General features: G+C 45.1%; 1 protein-coding gene across 4 annotated transcripts in view; it reads right to left on the reverse strand.

The window, feature by feature from the left end:
- Positions 1-15,728, reverse strand: part of cacna1c (calcium channel, voltage-dependent, L type, alpha 1C subunit) — a 546,860-nt gene that overhangs the window by 424,027 nt on the left and 107,105 nt on the right. For all 4 annotated transcript variants that reach the window (XM_055905081.1, XM_055905080.1, XM_055905079.1 and 1 more), the window contains exon 2: positions 11,009-11,438. In XM_055905081.1, coding sequence (XP_055761056.1) covers positions 11,009-11,438 — 430 coding nt within the window. The remainder of the gene's footprint in view (positions 1-11,008; positions 11,439-15,728) is intronic.

Genomic DNA, 15,728 nt, shown 5'->3' on the forward strand with positions numbered 1-15,728 from the left:
GGACGTAGTGTCAGTTTGTCTGGCCAGGAGGACGTAGTGTCAGTTTGTCTGGCCTGGAGGACGTAGTGTCAGTTTGCCTGGCCAGGAGGACGTAGTGTCAGTTTGTCTGGCCAGGAGGACGTAGTGTCAGTTTGTCTGGCCTGGCCAGAAGGACGTAGTGTCGGTTTGTCTGGCCTGGCCAGAAGGACGTAGTGTCAGTTTGTCTGGCCTGGCCAGAAGGACGTAGTGTCAGTTTGTCTGGCCAGGAGGACGTAGTGTCAGTTTGTCTGGCCAGAAGGACGTAGTGTCAGTTTGTCTGGCCTGGCCAGAAGGACGTAGTGTCAGTTTGTCTGGCCTGGCCAGAAGGACGTAGTGTCAGTTTGTCTGGCCTGGCCAGGAGGGGGATGATTTCTTGTCTGGCAACAACGTCAGCTCCAAATCAAATTACATTTGTATTTATTTCTGTTTCTACAGATAAATCTCAATGACAACCATTTGATTTGTTGTCCTCCTTTCACTGTGAGAGGTCTTTGAGTCAGAGACCAGGGTCACAGAAGGAATGCTGATCTAGGATCAGTCTTTCCTTTTTCTATCATAATAAATAGGATTATAAGGACAGGGGGACCTGATTGTAGATCAGCAGGATTCCTAATGTGAGACTCTTTTGGGGGGCTGAGTGGAGTTATGTGGTTCTGGCTAGCAGAGCTCTGTGAGGCTCTCTCCATGTCAAACACAGTGAGGAACTGTGTGCATGCGTGTTAGTGTGTGTCTGTGTGTGTGTGTGTGTGTGTGTGTGTGTGTGTGTGTGTGTGTGTGTGTGTGTGTGTGTGTGTGTGTGTGTGTGTGTGTGTGTGTGTGTGTGTGTGTGTGTGTGTGTGTGTGTGTGTGTGTGTGTGTGTGTGTGTGTGTGTGTGTGTATGTTGCGTTCAACCTTAGTAGAAAAATCCCCACATGAAAAATGACATGGCCACAAAACAAAAGTAGCCTGGTTAGATAAACACGGTTTTAAATCAAAACTGGGAGAGTCAGGGACAACACCAAAATAAACTCCTGCAGGGTTGAGGGAAAGAGGGGGTAAACTGGGGGAGGGAGGGAGGGAGGGAGGGAGGGAGGGGGAGAGAGAGAGAGAGAGAGAGAGAGAGAGAGAGAGAGAGAGAGAGAGAGAGAGAGAGAGAGAGAGAGAGAGAGAGAGACACAGAGAGAAAGAAAGAGGGGAGGACTGACGAGAACAGTAACAATGTTTTAATTGTGTTAAGCATCCTTCCATGGCAGAACGGTGTCAGCAGCAGGAACATAGATCATCTAGTTGACAGAAGGGCTGTCTAAAGAGTCAGACAGAACGAGAGAGTAACTATAGCTATCTAGGACTACTAGATGTTCTCATGTCAAACATACACACACACACACACACACACACACACACACACACACACACACACACACACACACACACACACACACACACACACACACACACACACACACACACACACACACACACACACACACACACACACACACACACACACACACACACACACACACACACAGAGCACAGAGTAGCAATCTAAGCCTAGTGGATATTCTCACAACGAGGAATTCAAGTTGTGACTGTCTCCATCTACGGTACTGAATACCTGCATGGATAAAGGTTTCAAATAGAACACGTGTTGAACAAACTGTATGTTCCTGTTAAATCACCAAGAAACTAGAAACTGTTCCTGAACACATGTTGAACCAACTGTATGTTCCTGTTAAATCACCAAGAAACTAGAAACTGTTCCTGAACACATGTTGAACCAACTGTATGTTCCTGTTAAATCACCAAGAAACTAGAAACTGTTCCTGAACACATGTTGTATGTTCCTGTTAAATCACCAAGAAACTAGAAACTGTTCCTGAACACATGTTGTATGTTCCTGTTAAATCACCAAGAAACTAGAAACTGTTCCTGAACACATGTTCAACCAACTGTATGTTCCTGTTAAGTCACCAAGAAACTAGAAACTGTTCCTGAACACATGTTGTATGTTCCTGTTAAATCACCAAGAAACTACAAACTGTTCCTGAACACATGTTGTATGTTCCTGTTAAATCACCAAGAAACTAGAAACTGTTCCTGAACACATGTTGTATGTTCCTGTTAAATCACCAAGAAACTAGAAACTGTTCCTGAACACATGTTGTATGTTCCTGTTAAATCACCAAGAAACTAGAAACTGTTCCTGAACACATGTTGTATGTTCCTGTTAAATCACCAAGAAACTAGAAACTGTTCCTGAACACATGTTGTATGTTCCTGTTAAATCACCAAGAAACTAGAAACTGTTCCTGAACACGACAGTATCAGTCACCATGTTACTGACCTTGACATTCAATCACTACTAATAGCAGTCATTACCTACTGATAACTGCTGCTTCCATTCAGCCCTGTTCTGTTGTCTGCCTGCAGTTCAAGGGAACTAGACAGTAAGATCAGCCCAGGTGACATACATCCCTCTGTAATCAGCCTGGAGAGAAGGAGAAGCTATAATCAACGTCTTGGTAAAACGGTAAAACGGTAAAACGGTAAAACGGCAAAAGGTGTGGGTCAGGGTTCTAGTGTGATTGAGTTCTGTGAATCTATGTGTGTGTGTGTGTGTGTGTGTGTGTGTGCGTGTGTGTGCGTGTGTGTACGTGTGTGTGTACGTGTGTGTGTGTGTGTGTGTGTGTGTGTGTGTGTGTGTGTGTGTGTGTGTGTGTGTGTGTGTGTGTGTGTGTGTGTGTGTGTGTGTGTGTGTGTGTGTGTGTGTGTGTGTGTGTGTGTGTATTAGGCCTGCCCGGGGTGGGGGGGCATGGAGGGTTTTGGAAGACCTGGCTGAACTCACACACACAGCCTGATGAGAGGAGCTGTTGGCATGGTAACAGGAGCAGTAAGAGGAGATGAGATGTGGGTCTGTTTTCTCTGGAGACACGGTGTCTGTCTGTCTGTCTGTCTGTCTGTCTGTCTGTCTGTCTGTCTGTCTGTCTGCCTGTGTACATGTGTGTCTGCCTGCGCCAGTGGAAGCTCCTCAGGGGAGGAAGGGGAGGACCCTCCTCGTCAGTGAATTTCATTTAAAAGCAAATTGTAAAACATAAAAAAATACAATTTTTAGAGAAAACTATACTAAATATAATCATGTCTCCAAATAATTGATTAAAACACTCTATTTTGTAATGAAGGTCTACAGTAGCCTCAGTAGCACTCTGTAGGGTAGCACCATGTTGTAGCCGGAGGACAGCTAGCTTCCATCCTCCTCTGGGAACCTTTAACTTCAATACAAAACCTAGGAGGCTCATGGTTCTCACCCTCTTCCATAAACTTACCCAGTAATTATGACAACTTCCAGAGGACATCCTCCAACCTATCAGAGCTCTTGCAGCATGAACTGACATGTTGTCTACCCAATCAAAGGATCAGAGAATGAATCTAGTACTGAAAGCATAAGCTACAACTAGCTAGCACTGCAGTGCATAACATGTGGTGAGTAGTTGACTCAAAGAGAGAGAAAGACAGTAGTTGAACAGTTTTAAACAAATTAATTCCTTCCAAAATGAAGGAGAAGCAAGAGAGAGAGAGATTGTCATTTTTTTTTCATTTTCACTTACTTAATTAGCAAATGAAGCTAGCTAGTCTAGCCTAATGGCTCAACAGAGAGGGAAGTTAGAGTATGTTAGTTAGCTGGCTATGGCTATCCAACACAAGGTTTTTGTTTTTATTAATTTACAACTGCTAAACTGCTTGCTGACTGTACACTGTACTGAACGATTGTAGCGGGTTTACTAACACATTAGTTCTAGTAGCTATGTTGACTAGCTATGGCGTTAGCTAATATGATAACAACTATGTAGGCTGTGTGTAGCGGTTAGCGGTTAGCGGTTATGGTATGAAGGTTTGGTCTGGAAAGTATTTTTCGCCTGGTTACAGACAGCTTTGTGCATTGAAGTCCACAAGCGAAGCAAAAAGGTGAGAGGGGGAGAACGCGTAGATGCGAGAAGGAATTCTACAACAAGCACAGTGATCATGCTGTTTGTATGTGGCTGCTATGAAAGTGAACCGTGTTTGGGTGTGATCAGGCGTGTATTCACTCTGCCGGCTCCGTTGAAAAACGTTTCTTAATCGGAAGCAAATGGAACGAAGCAGGGATAAATATACCTGGATTTGTCCAATAGAAACTCTTGTTTGCAAATGTTGGACTAATGATTACACCCTAGATCAGCTAGATGCAGGCAAGAGTGTGCAAGGCGGTATTGAATGTGTCACTGTCTGTCACCTTGATTACTCAACGGAAAATTTGAGTATCATGTAGTAGCTTAAACCTATCAATGTTAACATTGAGCTGGGTGACTGGAATATGAATGACAGTCATCCAATATGCTGTAAGAAAAACAAGGCCATGCTCATCTTAAATGTCACCGACCACCACTGACCTGCGCGTGTGTCAAGTGGTTTTACAGATCATGTCTCACCTCTCGTGTGAGCAGAGAATTTGGAGCAGGACAGTATCTGGTCAGTCTCCTCCCACTAGCTGCTTTAGACCCTTTTAGACCAAAAGGAAGAGACGCATTTAGCATTTACTCAGACCTCTTTATTAGTGTTTCATTCCCATGCTTCCTCTCCTTCTAAATATGTCTCTACTCCTGCCCCCTCATACTCCTTCCTTCCTCTCTCTCGCCCTCTCCCTCTCTCTCTCTCTCCATCTCTTCTGTGATCTCATGGGAGAGAGAGGGAGCGAGAGAGAGAGAGAGAGAGAAGGAGAAAGACGGTGAGAGATGGAGGGAGGCAGAGAGAGGGAGAGTTAAAGGGGGGGGGGGGGAGTATCACACGTTGTCCCTCAGTCTCATGAGAAAGAGAGGCACCAGGAAGTAGGGAAGGAAAGATGCAGGGAGAGGGAAAGGGAGAGAATGAAGGAAGGAAGATACAGGGAGAGGGACAGAGAAGGAAAGATACAGGGACAGGGAATGAGGGAAGGAAAGATACAGGGAGAGGGAAAGGGAGGGAAGGAAGGAAGGAAGGTAGGTACAGGGAGAGGGAAAGGGAAGGGAGGAAGGAAAGATACAGAGAGAGGGACAGGGAAGGAAGGAAGGAAAGAAAGAAAGATACAGGGAGAGGGAAAGAGAAGGGGGAAGGAAAGATACAGGGAGAGGGAAAGAGAAGGGGGGAAGGATAGATACAGGGAGAGGTAAAGAGAAAGAAAAGCGGAAAGTTAATTTGGGATTCTGGTTGCTCTGTGACTCATCCTTGAGATCCTCCCAATCCCTCCCTTTCTGCTTCCACCCCCAATCCTCCCCCTACCTCTCCCCCCCCCCCCCCCTTCCCCCCTCCTCTTCTCTCCCCGCTCATCCTTCTTCTCTCCCTCCTCTCTCCCTTCCCCTCTCCTCCTCCTACCTCCATTCCTCCTCTCCTCCTCTCCCCCTCCTCCATTTTCCCTCCCCTCTACCCTTCCCCCTCCATTCCTCCCATCCTCCTTCCCCCCTCCTCCCCTACTCCTCTCCCCTCCCTTCCCCTCCTCCTCCCCCCTCCTCTCCTCCTCTCCCTCCTCAGATTTATGTATTTTATTCTCTTTTTAATATGAGTAATGTTTCAGAGCTCATGCATGCTAGGCACGATGATAGCGACACCGACACAGACACACAGACACAAACACACATACACACACACACATGCATGCTCACGCACACACACACACCAACACACACACACACACATGAAAGGATGCACGCTCGCACACACACAAAAAAACACACAGTCATTAACTTACGCACACACACACACACACACACACACACACACACACACACACACACACACACACACACACACACACACACACACACACACACACACACACACACACACGCACACACACACATAGATCAGAGTCTGTCCAGTTACCCTTGGCTTAACCCCTGGACGACAGACAACATCACAGAACCTCACACACACATAATGTTAACCAATCAATGCCTCTCATTAAAATAGCTCAACTTACAGTACAGGTATCCAGATCATATGTTAATTTGATTACGTTATAATTCACTAATGACAACTGTTTTCATGAGTTTAGACCTGCCATTAGAACTTCTTAGGGCTAGGGGGCAGTATTCGAAGTTTGGATGACTGACGTGCCCAAAGTAAACTTCCTGTTACTCAGGCCCAGAATCTCGGATATGCTGGTAGTATTGGATAGAAAACACTCTGAAGTTTCTAAAACTGTTAAAATAATGTCTATGATTCAATTGGCTCAGCGTCGTCCGGGTTAGGGGATGGTTTGGCCGGGCAGGGATATCCTTGTCTCATCGCGCACTAGCGACTCCTGTGGCGGGCCGGGCGCAGTGCACGCTGACCCGGTCGCCAGGTGTACAGTGTTTCCTCCGACACATTAGTGTGGCTGGCTTCCGGGTTGGATGGGCATTGTGTCAAGAAGCAATGCGGCTTGGTTGGGTTGTGTTTCGGAGGACGCATGGCTCTCGACCTTCGCCTCTCCCGAGTCCGTACGGGAGTTGCAGCGATGAGACAGGACTGTAACTACCAATTGGATTCCACGAAATTAGGGAGAAAAAAGGGGTGAATCTTTTTAAAATATATATATACAATGGGGCAAAAAAGTATTTAGTCAGCCACCAATTGTGCAAGTTCTCCCACTTAAAAAGATGAGAGAGGCCTGTAATTTTCATCACAGGTACACTTCAACTATGACAGACAAAATGAGAAAAAGAAATCCAGAAAATCACATTGTAGGATTTTTAATGAATTTATTTGCAAATTATGGTGGAAAATAAGTATTTGGTCACCTACAAACAAGCAAGATTTCTGGCTCTCACAGACCTGTAACTTCTTCTTTAAGAGGCTCCTCTGTCCTCCACTCGTTACCTGTATTAGTGGCACCTGTTTGAACTTGTTATCAGTATAAAAGACACCTGTCCACAACCTCAAACAGTCACACTCCAAACTCCACTATGGCCAAGTCCAAAGAGCTGTCAAAGGACACCAGAAACAAAATTGTAGACCTGCACCAGGCTGGGAAGACTGAATCTGCAATAGGTAAGCAGCTTGGTTTGAAGAAATCAACTGTGGGAGCAATTATTAGGAAATGGAAGACATACAAGACCACTGATAATCTCCCTCGATCTGGGGCTCCACGCAAGATCTCACCCCGTGGGGTCAAAATGATCACAAGAACGGTGAGCAAAAATCCCAGAACCACACGGGGGAGACCTAGTGAATGACCTTCAGAGAGCTGGGACCAAAGTAACAAAGCCTACCATCAGTAACACACTACGCCGCCAGGGACTCAAATCCTGCAATGCCAGACGTGTCCCCCTGCTTAAGCCAGTACATGTCCAGGCCCGTCTGAAGCTTGCTAGAGAGCATTTGGATGATCCAGAAGAAGATTCGGAGAATGTCATATGGTCAGATGAAACCAAAATATAACTTTTTGGTAAAAACTCAACTCGTCGTGTTTGGAGGACAAAGAATGCTGAGTTGCAATCCAAAGAACACCATACCCACTGTGAAGCATGGGGGTGGAAACATCATGCTTTGGGTCTGTTTTTCTGCAAAGGGAACAGGACGACTGATCCGTGTAAAGGAAAGAATGAATGGGGCCATGTATCGTGAGATTTTGAGTGAAAACCTCCTTCCATCAGCAAGGGCATTGAAGGTGAAACGTGGCTGGGTCTTTCAGCATGACAATGATCCCAAACACACCGCCCGGGCAATGAAGGAGTGGCTTCGTAAGAAGCATTTCAAGGTCCTGGAGTTGCCTAGCCAGTCTCCAGATCTCAACCCCATAGAAAATCTTTGGAGGGAGTTGAAAGTCCGTGTTGCCCAGCAACAGCCCCAAAACATCACTGCTCTAGAGGAGATCTGCATGGAGGAATGGGCCAAAATATCAGCAACAGTGTGTGTGAACCTTGTGAAGACTTACAGAAAACGTTTGACCTCTGTCATTGCCAACAAAGGGTATATAACAAAGTATTGAGATAAACTTTTGTTATTAACCAAATACTTGTTTTCCACCATAATTTGCAAATAAATTCATAAAAAATCCTACAATGGGATTTTCTGGATTTTTTTTCTCATTTTGTCTGTCATAGTTGAAGTGTACCTATGATGAAAATTACAGGCCTCTCTCATCTTTTTAAGAGGGAGAACTTGCACAATTGGTGGCTGACTAAATACTTTTTTGCCCCACTGTATATATATATATTGTCTGTGAGTATAACAGAACTGATATGGTAGGCGAAAACCCGAGGACAGTCTATCCAGATTTTTTTGTTTTGAGGTGACCACCCATTGCATTGCTTGTCTATGGGAAAATCAAATGAAATCCTCCCAGATTGCAGTTCCTATGGCTTCCACTAGATGTCAACAGTCTTTAGAAAGCGTTTCAGGCTTGTTTTTTGAAAAATTAGCAAGAATTTGTAGTTTTTCAAGGTGGCTCTTATTTTGACTGTAGTCTTGTGGCGCTCGTAGATCAGGGCGCGCACTTCGTTATTTATCTCCGGTATTGAACACACTATTTTCCATCTTAAATTGTATAGTTTATTTACATATTAGGGTACCTGAGGATTGATTAAAAACGTTGTTTGACTTGTTTATTGGTAACGTTTGGGATTCCTTTGTCTGCATGTTGAACGAGTGGAACAGGTGGATTACTGAATCAAGCGCGCCAACTAAACTGACTTTTTGGGGATATAAAGAAGGACTGTATCGAACAAAACAACCATTTGTTGTGTAGCTGGGACCCTTGGGATTGCAAACAGAGGAAGATCTTCAAAGGTAAGTGATATATTTTATCCTTATTTCTGACTTTTGTGACACCTCTGCTGGTTTGGAAAATGTTTGTAATGCTTTTGTATGCTGGGCGCTGTCCTCAGATAACAGCATGGTATGCTTTCGCCGTTCACGCTATTCACACTATTCACACTATTCACACTGTTCACGCTGTTCACCCTGTTCACACTGTTCACACTGTTCACACTATTCACACTATTCACACTGTTCACACTGTTCACGCTGTTCACACTGTTCACACTGTTCACACTATTCACACTATTCACACTGTTCACACTGTTCACGCTGTTCACCCTGTTCACACTGTTCACACTGTTCACACTATTCACACTATTCACACTGTTCACACTATTCACACTGTTCACACTATTCACACTATTCACACTGTTCACACTGTTCACACTGTTCACACTGTTCACACTATTCACACTATTCACACTGTTCACACTATTCACACTGTTCACACTGTTCACACTATTCACACTATTCACGCTGTTCACGCTGTTCACCCTGTTCACACTGTTCACACTGTTCACACTATTCACACTATTCACACTGTTCACACTATTCACACTGTTCACACTGTTCACACTGTTCACACTGTTCACACTATTCACACTGTTCACACTATTCACACTATTCACGCTGTTGACGCTGTTCACACTGTTCACGCTATTCACGCTGTTCACGCTGTTCACGCTATTCACACTGTTCACACTGTTCACGCTGTTCACGCTGTTCACGCTGTTCACCCTGTTCACACTGTTCACACTGTTCACACTGTTCACACTGTTCACACTATTCACACTGTTCACACTGTTCACACTGTTCACACTATTCACACTGTTCACACTATTCACACTGTTCACACTATTCACACTGTTCACACTGTTCACACTATTCACACTGTTCACACTATTCACACTGTTCACACTGTTGACACTATTCACACTGTTCACACTATTCACACTGTTCACACTGTTCACACTGTTCACACTATTCACACTGTTCACACTATTCACACTGTTCACACTATTCACACTGTTCACACTATTCACACTGTTCACACTGTTCACACTATTCACACTGTTCACACTATTCACACTGTTCACGCTGTTCACGCTGTTCACACTATTCACACTGTTCACACTGTTCACACTGTTCACACTATTCACACTGTTCACACTATTCACACTGTTCACACTATTCACACTGTTCACACTATTCACACTGTTCACACTGTTCACACTATTCACACTGTTCACACTATTCACGCTGTTCACGCTGTTCACGCTGTTCACACTTCTACACATTTTGACAGGGGTGGAGCCCCGACTGAGTTCCTAAAATATATCAATTCCATTTATTACTTATAAAAAACTCAAATGTATCCAATTTACAGACCGCCTGTTGAGTTTGGCAGAGAGCATGTGGTGTAAAGTAGTGAATCAAACCAGTTCACACCACCACTATATATAATAAACCAGTTCACACCATCACTATATATAATAAACCAGTTCACACCATCACTATATAGAATAAACCAGTTTACACCATCACTATATATAATAAACCAGTTTACACCATCACTATATATAATAAACCAGTTCACACCATCACTATATATAATAAACCAGTTCACACCACCACTATATATAATAAACCAGTTCACACCATCACTATATATAATAAACCAGTTCACACCATCACTATATATAATAAACCAGTTCACACCACCACTATATAGAATAAACCAGTTTACACCATCACTATATATAATAAACCAGTTTACACCATCACTATATATAATAAACCAGTTCACACCATCACTATATATAATAAACCAGTTCACACCATCACTATATATAATAAACCAGTTCACACCATCACTATATATAATAAACCAGTTCACACCACCACTATATATAATAAACCAGTTCACACCATCACTATATATAATAAACCAGTTCACACCATCACTATATATAGTAAACCAGTTCACACCATCACTATATATAGTAAACCAGTTCACACCACCACTATATATAATAAACCAGTTCACACCATCACTATATATATAATAAACCAGTTCACACTACCACTATATATAATACACCAGTTCACACCACCACTATATAGAATAAACCAGTTCACACCATCACTATATATAATACACCAGTTCACACCATGACTGTGTGTAATGAAGGATACTTCCACTCCACGATGCTGATGCATGCTCTGCGGATGGGGTTCTTGAGGGTGAGACAGAGCAGGGCTCTGGGAGGTCTGGTTGGGGCCGTGTTGACGGGTTTCTTGGGCTTGTTGGTGTAGTGCTGTCTCTTCCTCTGTGTGGAGCTGGCTGTGGAGATGGGCGCGCCCGCGTTACCCATCTGCTTGGCCTGCCGCGCCGCCTCGATGGCCGCCTGCCAGGTGAGGGCTGCCCCCGGCCCGCTGGGGATGTGCTCTGCCGCTAGCCCCACCACCGCCCCTCCCACCACGGCCTCCAGGGGCCCGCGCCCACCTCCACTTCCACCCAGGGCAGTGATGACACCCACGCCGCCTCCTCCATCTGCAACGCTGGTGTCGTTCAGACTGGGCGCCGCCACCGGCAGCGGCAGCGGTGGGGGGGAGTAGTCGGAGCCTGGAAGGAGGAGAGAAGGGGGAGAGGGGTGAGCAGGGTGACGTGGGATACAGTGTCGGAACGGGGTCATTGGGAACATTTTCTTTGGTGCATCTAGGTAATCTTTATCTATCTAGCGGAGTTAGTTTAGGGACAGATTGCTTATTGCCATTCAGATTTTAGAAGTCAGACCAGTCCGACTCCGTTGCTAATTTAATCCAGACAAATGTAATCACACGACACTCATACAGTATTGCTTTTATTTTAACAAATATTCAGACAGACAGAGAGACATTCAGTGCAGAAGAGCAGCCTTCATCTGAAATGGGTTCATATGAACATGTGAGTAGAGAGAGAGGGAAGAAGAGAGAGAGAGAGAGAGAGAGGCGAGAGAGAGAGAGAGACAGAGGAGAGAAAAAGAGAGGAGATGAGAGAGCGAGAGGAGGAGAGATAGAAAAGGAAAAAGAGAGAGAGAGAGAGAGAGAGAGAGAGAGAGAGAGAGAGAGAGAGAGAGAGAGAGGGAAGAGGAGAGAGGGAAAGAGGGAAGAGGGAAGAGGAGAGGAGAGGTAGAAAATACAAAAAAGGGGAGAGAGAGAGATGAGAGAGAGAGAGAGAGAGAGAGATGAGAGAGTGAGTGTGAGAGACAGAGAGATTTACCCCAAGTACTCCATGTGTCAGCTAGATTACTACCAGAAACAAAGTACGGTACATGTCAGACTCCAATAATACTGTAAGAGATCTCTACTAATCATGTATTAACACTGTTCTAAGACCATCCATGCCTAATCTCCCTGCACAGTACTCCATGTCTAAACCCAGCCTAACACTGATCTGAGGACAGAGTTAAAAGAAGGGATAAAGCAGAGCCGTAGTGGTGGAGATAACTGAAAAACAACAGCAAGATTTCCATCCAGTTCTCGACAGATTTTCATGTCGATATTCTAGAATCCTCACGTTTTTCCATCCAATTGAGTCGTTGTGATTAAAGTCTGTGTGTGATGTCGTAATGCACATCAAAATAACTAACGCGGTTCCATTAAATGGGTTTCCATCGCATTTTCAACTCTATTCATGGTTTTGTCACTAACATTTAGTGCGGGTATATCTTATTGAACCTTTATTTAACTGGGCAAGTCAGTTCAGAACAAATTCTTATTTTCAATGACAGCCTACCCCCGGCCAAACCCGGACGACGCTGGGCCAATTGTGCGCCGCCCTATGGGACTCCCAATCACGGCCAGATGGGATTCTGGGTTGGCGCCCCCCCTTGGGTTGTGCCGTGGCGGAGATCTTTGTGGGCTATACTCGGCCTTGTCTCAGGATGGTAAGTTGGTGGTTGGAGATATCCCTCTAGTGGTGTGGGGGCTGTGCTTTGGCAAAGTGGGTGGGATAATATCCTGCCCGTTTGGCCCTGTCCGGGGGTATCATCGGATGGGGCCACAGTGTCTCCTGACCCCTCCTGTCTCAGCCTCCAGTATTTATGCTGCAGTAGTTTATGTGTCAGGGGGCTAGGGTCAGTCTGTTATATCTGGAGTATTTCTCCTGTCTTATCCGGTGTCCTGTGTGAATTTAAGAATGCTCTCTCTAATTCTCTATTTCTCTCTTTCTTTCTTTCTTTCTCTCTCTCAGAGGACCTGAGCCCTAGGACCATGCCTCAGGACTACCTGGCATGATGACTCCTTGCTGTCCCAAGTCCACCTGGCCGTGCAGCTGCTCCAGTTTCAACTGCTCTGCCTGCGGCTATGGAACCCTGACCTGTTCACCGGACGTGCTACCTGTCCCAGACCTGCTGTTTTCAACTCTCTAGAGACAGCAGGAGCGGTAGAGATACTCTCAATGATCGGCTATGAAAAGCCAACTGACATTTACTCCTGAGGTGCTGACTTGCTGCACTCTCGACAACTACTGTGATTATTATTATTTGACCATGCTGGTCATTTATGAACATTTGAACATCTTGGCCATGTTCTGTTATAATCTCCACCCGGCACAGCCAGAAGAGGACTGGCCACCCCTCATAGCCTGGTTCCTCTCTAGGTTTCTTCCTAGGTTTTGGCCTTTCTAGGGAGTTTTTCCTAGCCACCATGCTTTTACACCTGCATTGCTTGCTGTTTGGGGATTTGGGCTGGGTTTCTGTACAGCACTTTGAGATATCATCTGATGTAAGATGGGCTATATAAATACATTTGATTTACAAACCAGGGTCTGTAGTGACGCCTCTTGCACTGAGATGCAGTGCCTTAGACCGCCCCTCGGGAGCCCAGGGTATATCCTACATGATGAGATTATTATGGACAAGAGAGATAGATTAGTTTTATTTGTCAAACTGCAGTCAAGTATTGATCATCATGTGACCAGAATGAGCCTCAATATTTATTGGAAAGGAGCATCAAGCTCATCCCTGCACTTTGACCTCCCGCACTTTGACCTCCCTGTGAAGTTCATCATCACTTATTTCATCTGTAGCCTAATAAACTGCATGGTTTCCTGGGTCCTAGTGGGACGACCAAACACCATATCATCACTTATTTCATCTGTAGCCTAATAAACTGCACGGTTTCCTGGGTCCTAGTGGGACGACCAAACACCATATCATCACTTATTTCATCTGTAGCCTAATAAACTGCATGGTTTCCTGAGTCCTAGTGGGAGGACCACACACCATATCATCACTTATTTCATCTGTAGCCTAATAAACTGCACGGTTTCCTGGGTCCTAGTGGGACGACCACACACCATATCATCACTTATTTCATCTGTAGCCTAATAAACTGCACGGTTTCCTGGGTCCTAGTGGGACGACCAAACACCATATCATCACATATTTCATCTGTAGTCTAATAAACTGCATGGTTTCCTGAGTCCTAGTGGGAGGACCACACACCATAACATCACTTATTTCATCTGTAGCCTAATAAACTGCATGGTTTCCTGGGTCCTAGTGGGAGGACCACACACCATGTCATCACGTTACTCCAGGGTTTACTTCCATATCATGGTTATTATATAAATATTTGCACATAAAACCATTTCCACCGCCATTTATTGCATAATTAAAATTACTGTCACAAAAACATCCCACTTTGTCTAGCGTATTTTGTTTTGACATTTGTAAAGTTTACCGATAAATGTGCTGTTTTCATCAGGCCTCTAGTGATGTTTTTTATCTAACATGTACATTACCCGCATAAAAAGCTTGGATGGAAACCTGGTTAGTGTCTGTACTAATAAAGACTTAGACAACACACACACACACACACACACACACACACACACACACACACACACACACACACACACACACACACACACACACACACACACACACACACACACACACACACACACACACACACACACACACACACACACACACACACAGGCTTTTAATCTCAGCTGAAGTCATTCTCTCTAATAACATTCAAACCATTGATTAAGACAGCAGATGGATTCATCTGAGCAGCGAGCCAGGGTGTGTTTGTGTGTGTGTGTGTGTGTGTGTGTGTGTTTGTGTGTGGTGTGTGTGTATGTCAGAGGATGACAGTCAGAGAGACTCAGACTGCACGGTTTCTTTAAAGGTTAAAACTCACAGCCGATCTGTCACTATATTCAATTAATATCACTTCATTATCCTCAGAAACCAGAAAGGTGAAAAATATCACTTATTTTGGGATGGAGGAGAGGAGAGGATAGAGGGATGAGGAGGAGATGATAGAGGGATGAGGAGATGAGGAGGAGAGGATAGAGGGATGGCGGATGAGGAGGAGATGATAGAGGGATGGGGATGAGGAGGAGAGGATAGAGGGATGAGGAGATGAGGAGGAGAGGATGGAGGGATGAGGAGGAGAGGATAGAGGGATGAGGAGGAGAGGATAGAGGGATGGGGGATGAGGAGGAGATGATGGAGGGATGAGGAGGAGAGGATAGAGGGATGGGGGATGAGGAGGAGAGGATAGAGGGATGGAGGGATGAGGAGGAGAGGGTAGAGGGATGGGGGATGAGGAGGAGAGGATAGAGGGATGGGGGATGAGGAGGAGAGGATAGAGGGATGGAGGGATGAGGAGGAAAGGATAGAGGGATGGGGAGATGAGGAGGAGAGGATAGAGGGATGGGGAGATGAGGAGGAGAGGATGGAGGAATGAGGAGGAGTGGATAGAGGGATGAGGAGGAGAGGATAGAGGGATGGGGAGATGAGGAGGAGAGGATAGAGGGATGGGGAGATGAGGAGGAGAGGATAGAGGGATGGAGGGATGATGAGGATAGGATAGAGGGATGAGGGATGAGGAGGACAGGATAAAGGGATGAGGAGGA

Source organism: Salvelinus fontinalis, chromosome 39, assembly GCF_029448725.1.
Source record: "Salvelinus fontinalis isolate EN_2023a chromosome 39, ASM2944872v1, whole genome shotgun sequence".
Taxonomy (NCBI): domain Eukaryota; kingdom Metazoa; phylum Chordata; class Actinopteri; order Salmoniformes; family Salmonidae; genus Salvelinus; species Salvelinus fontinalis.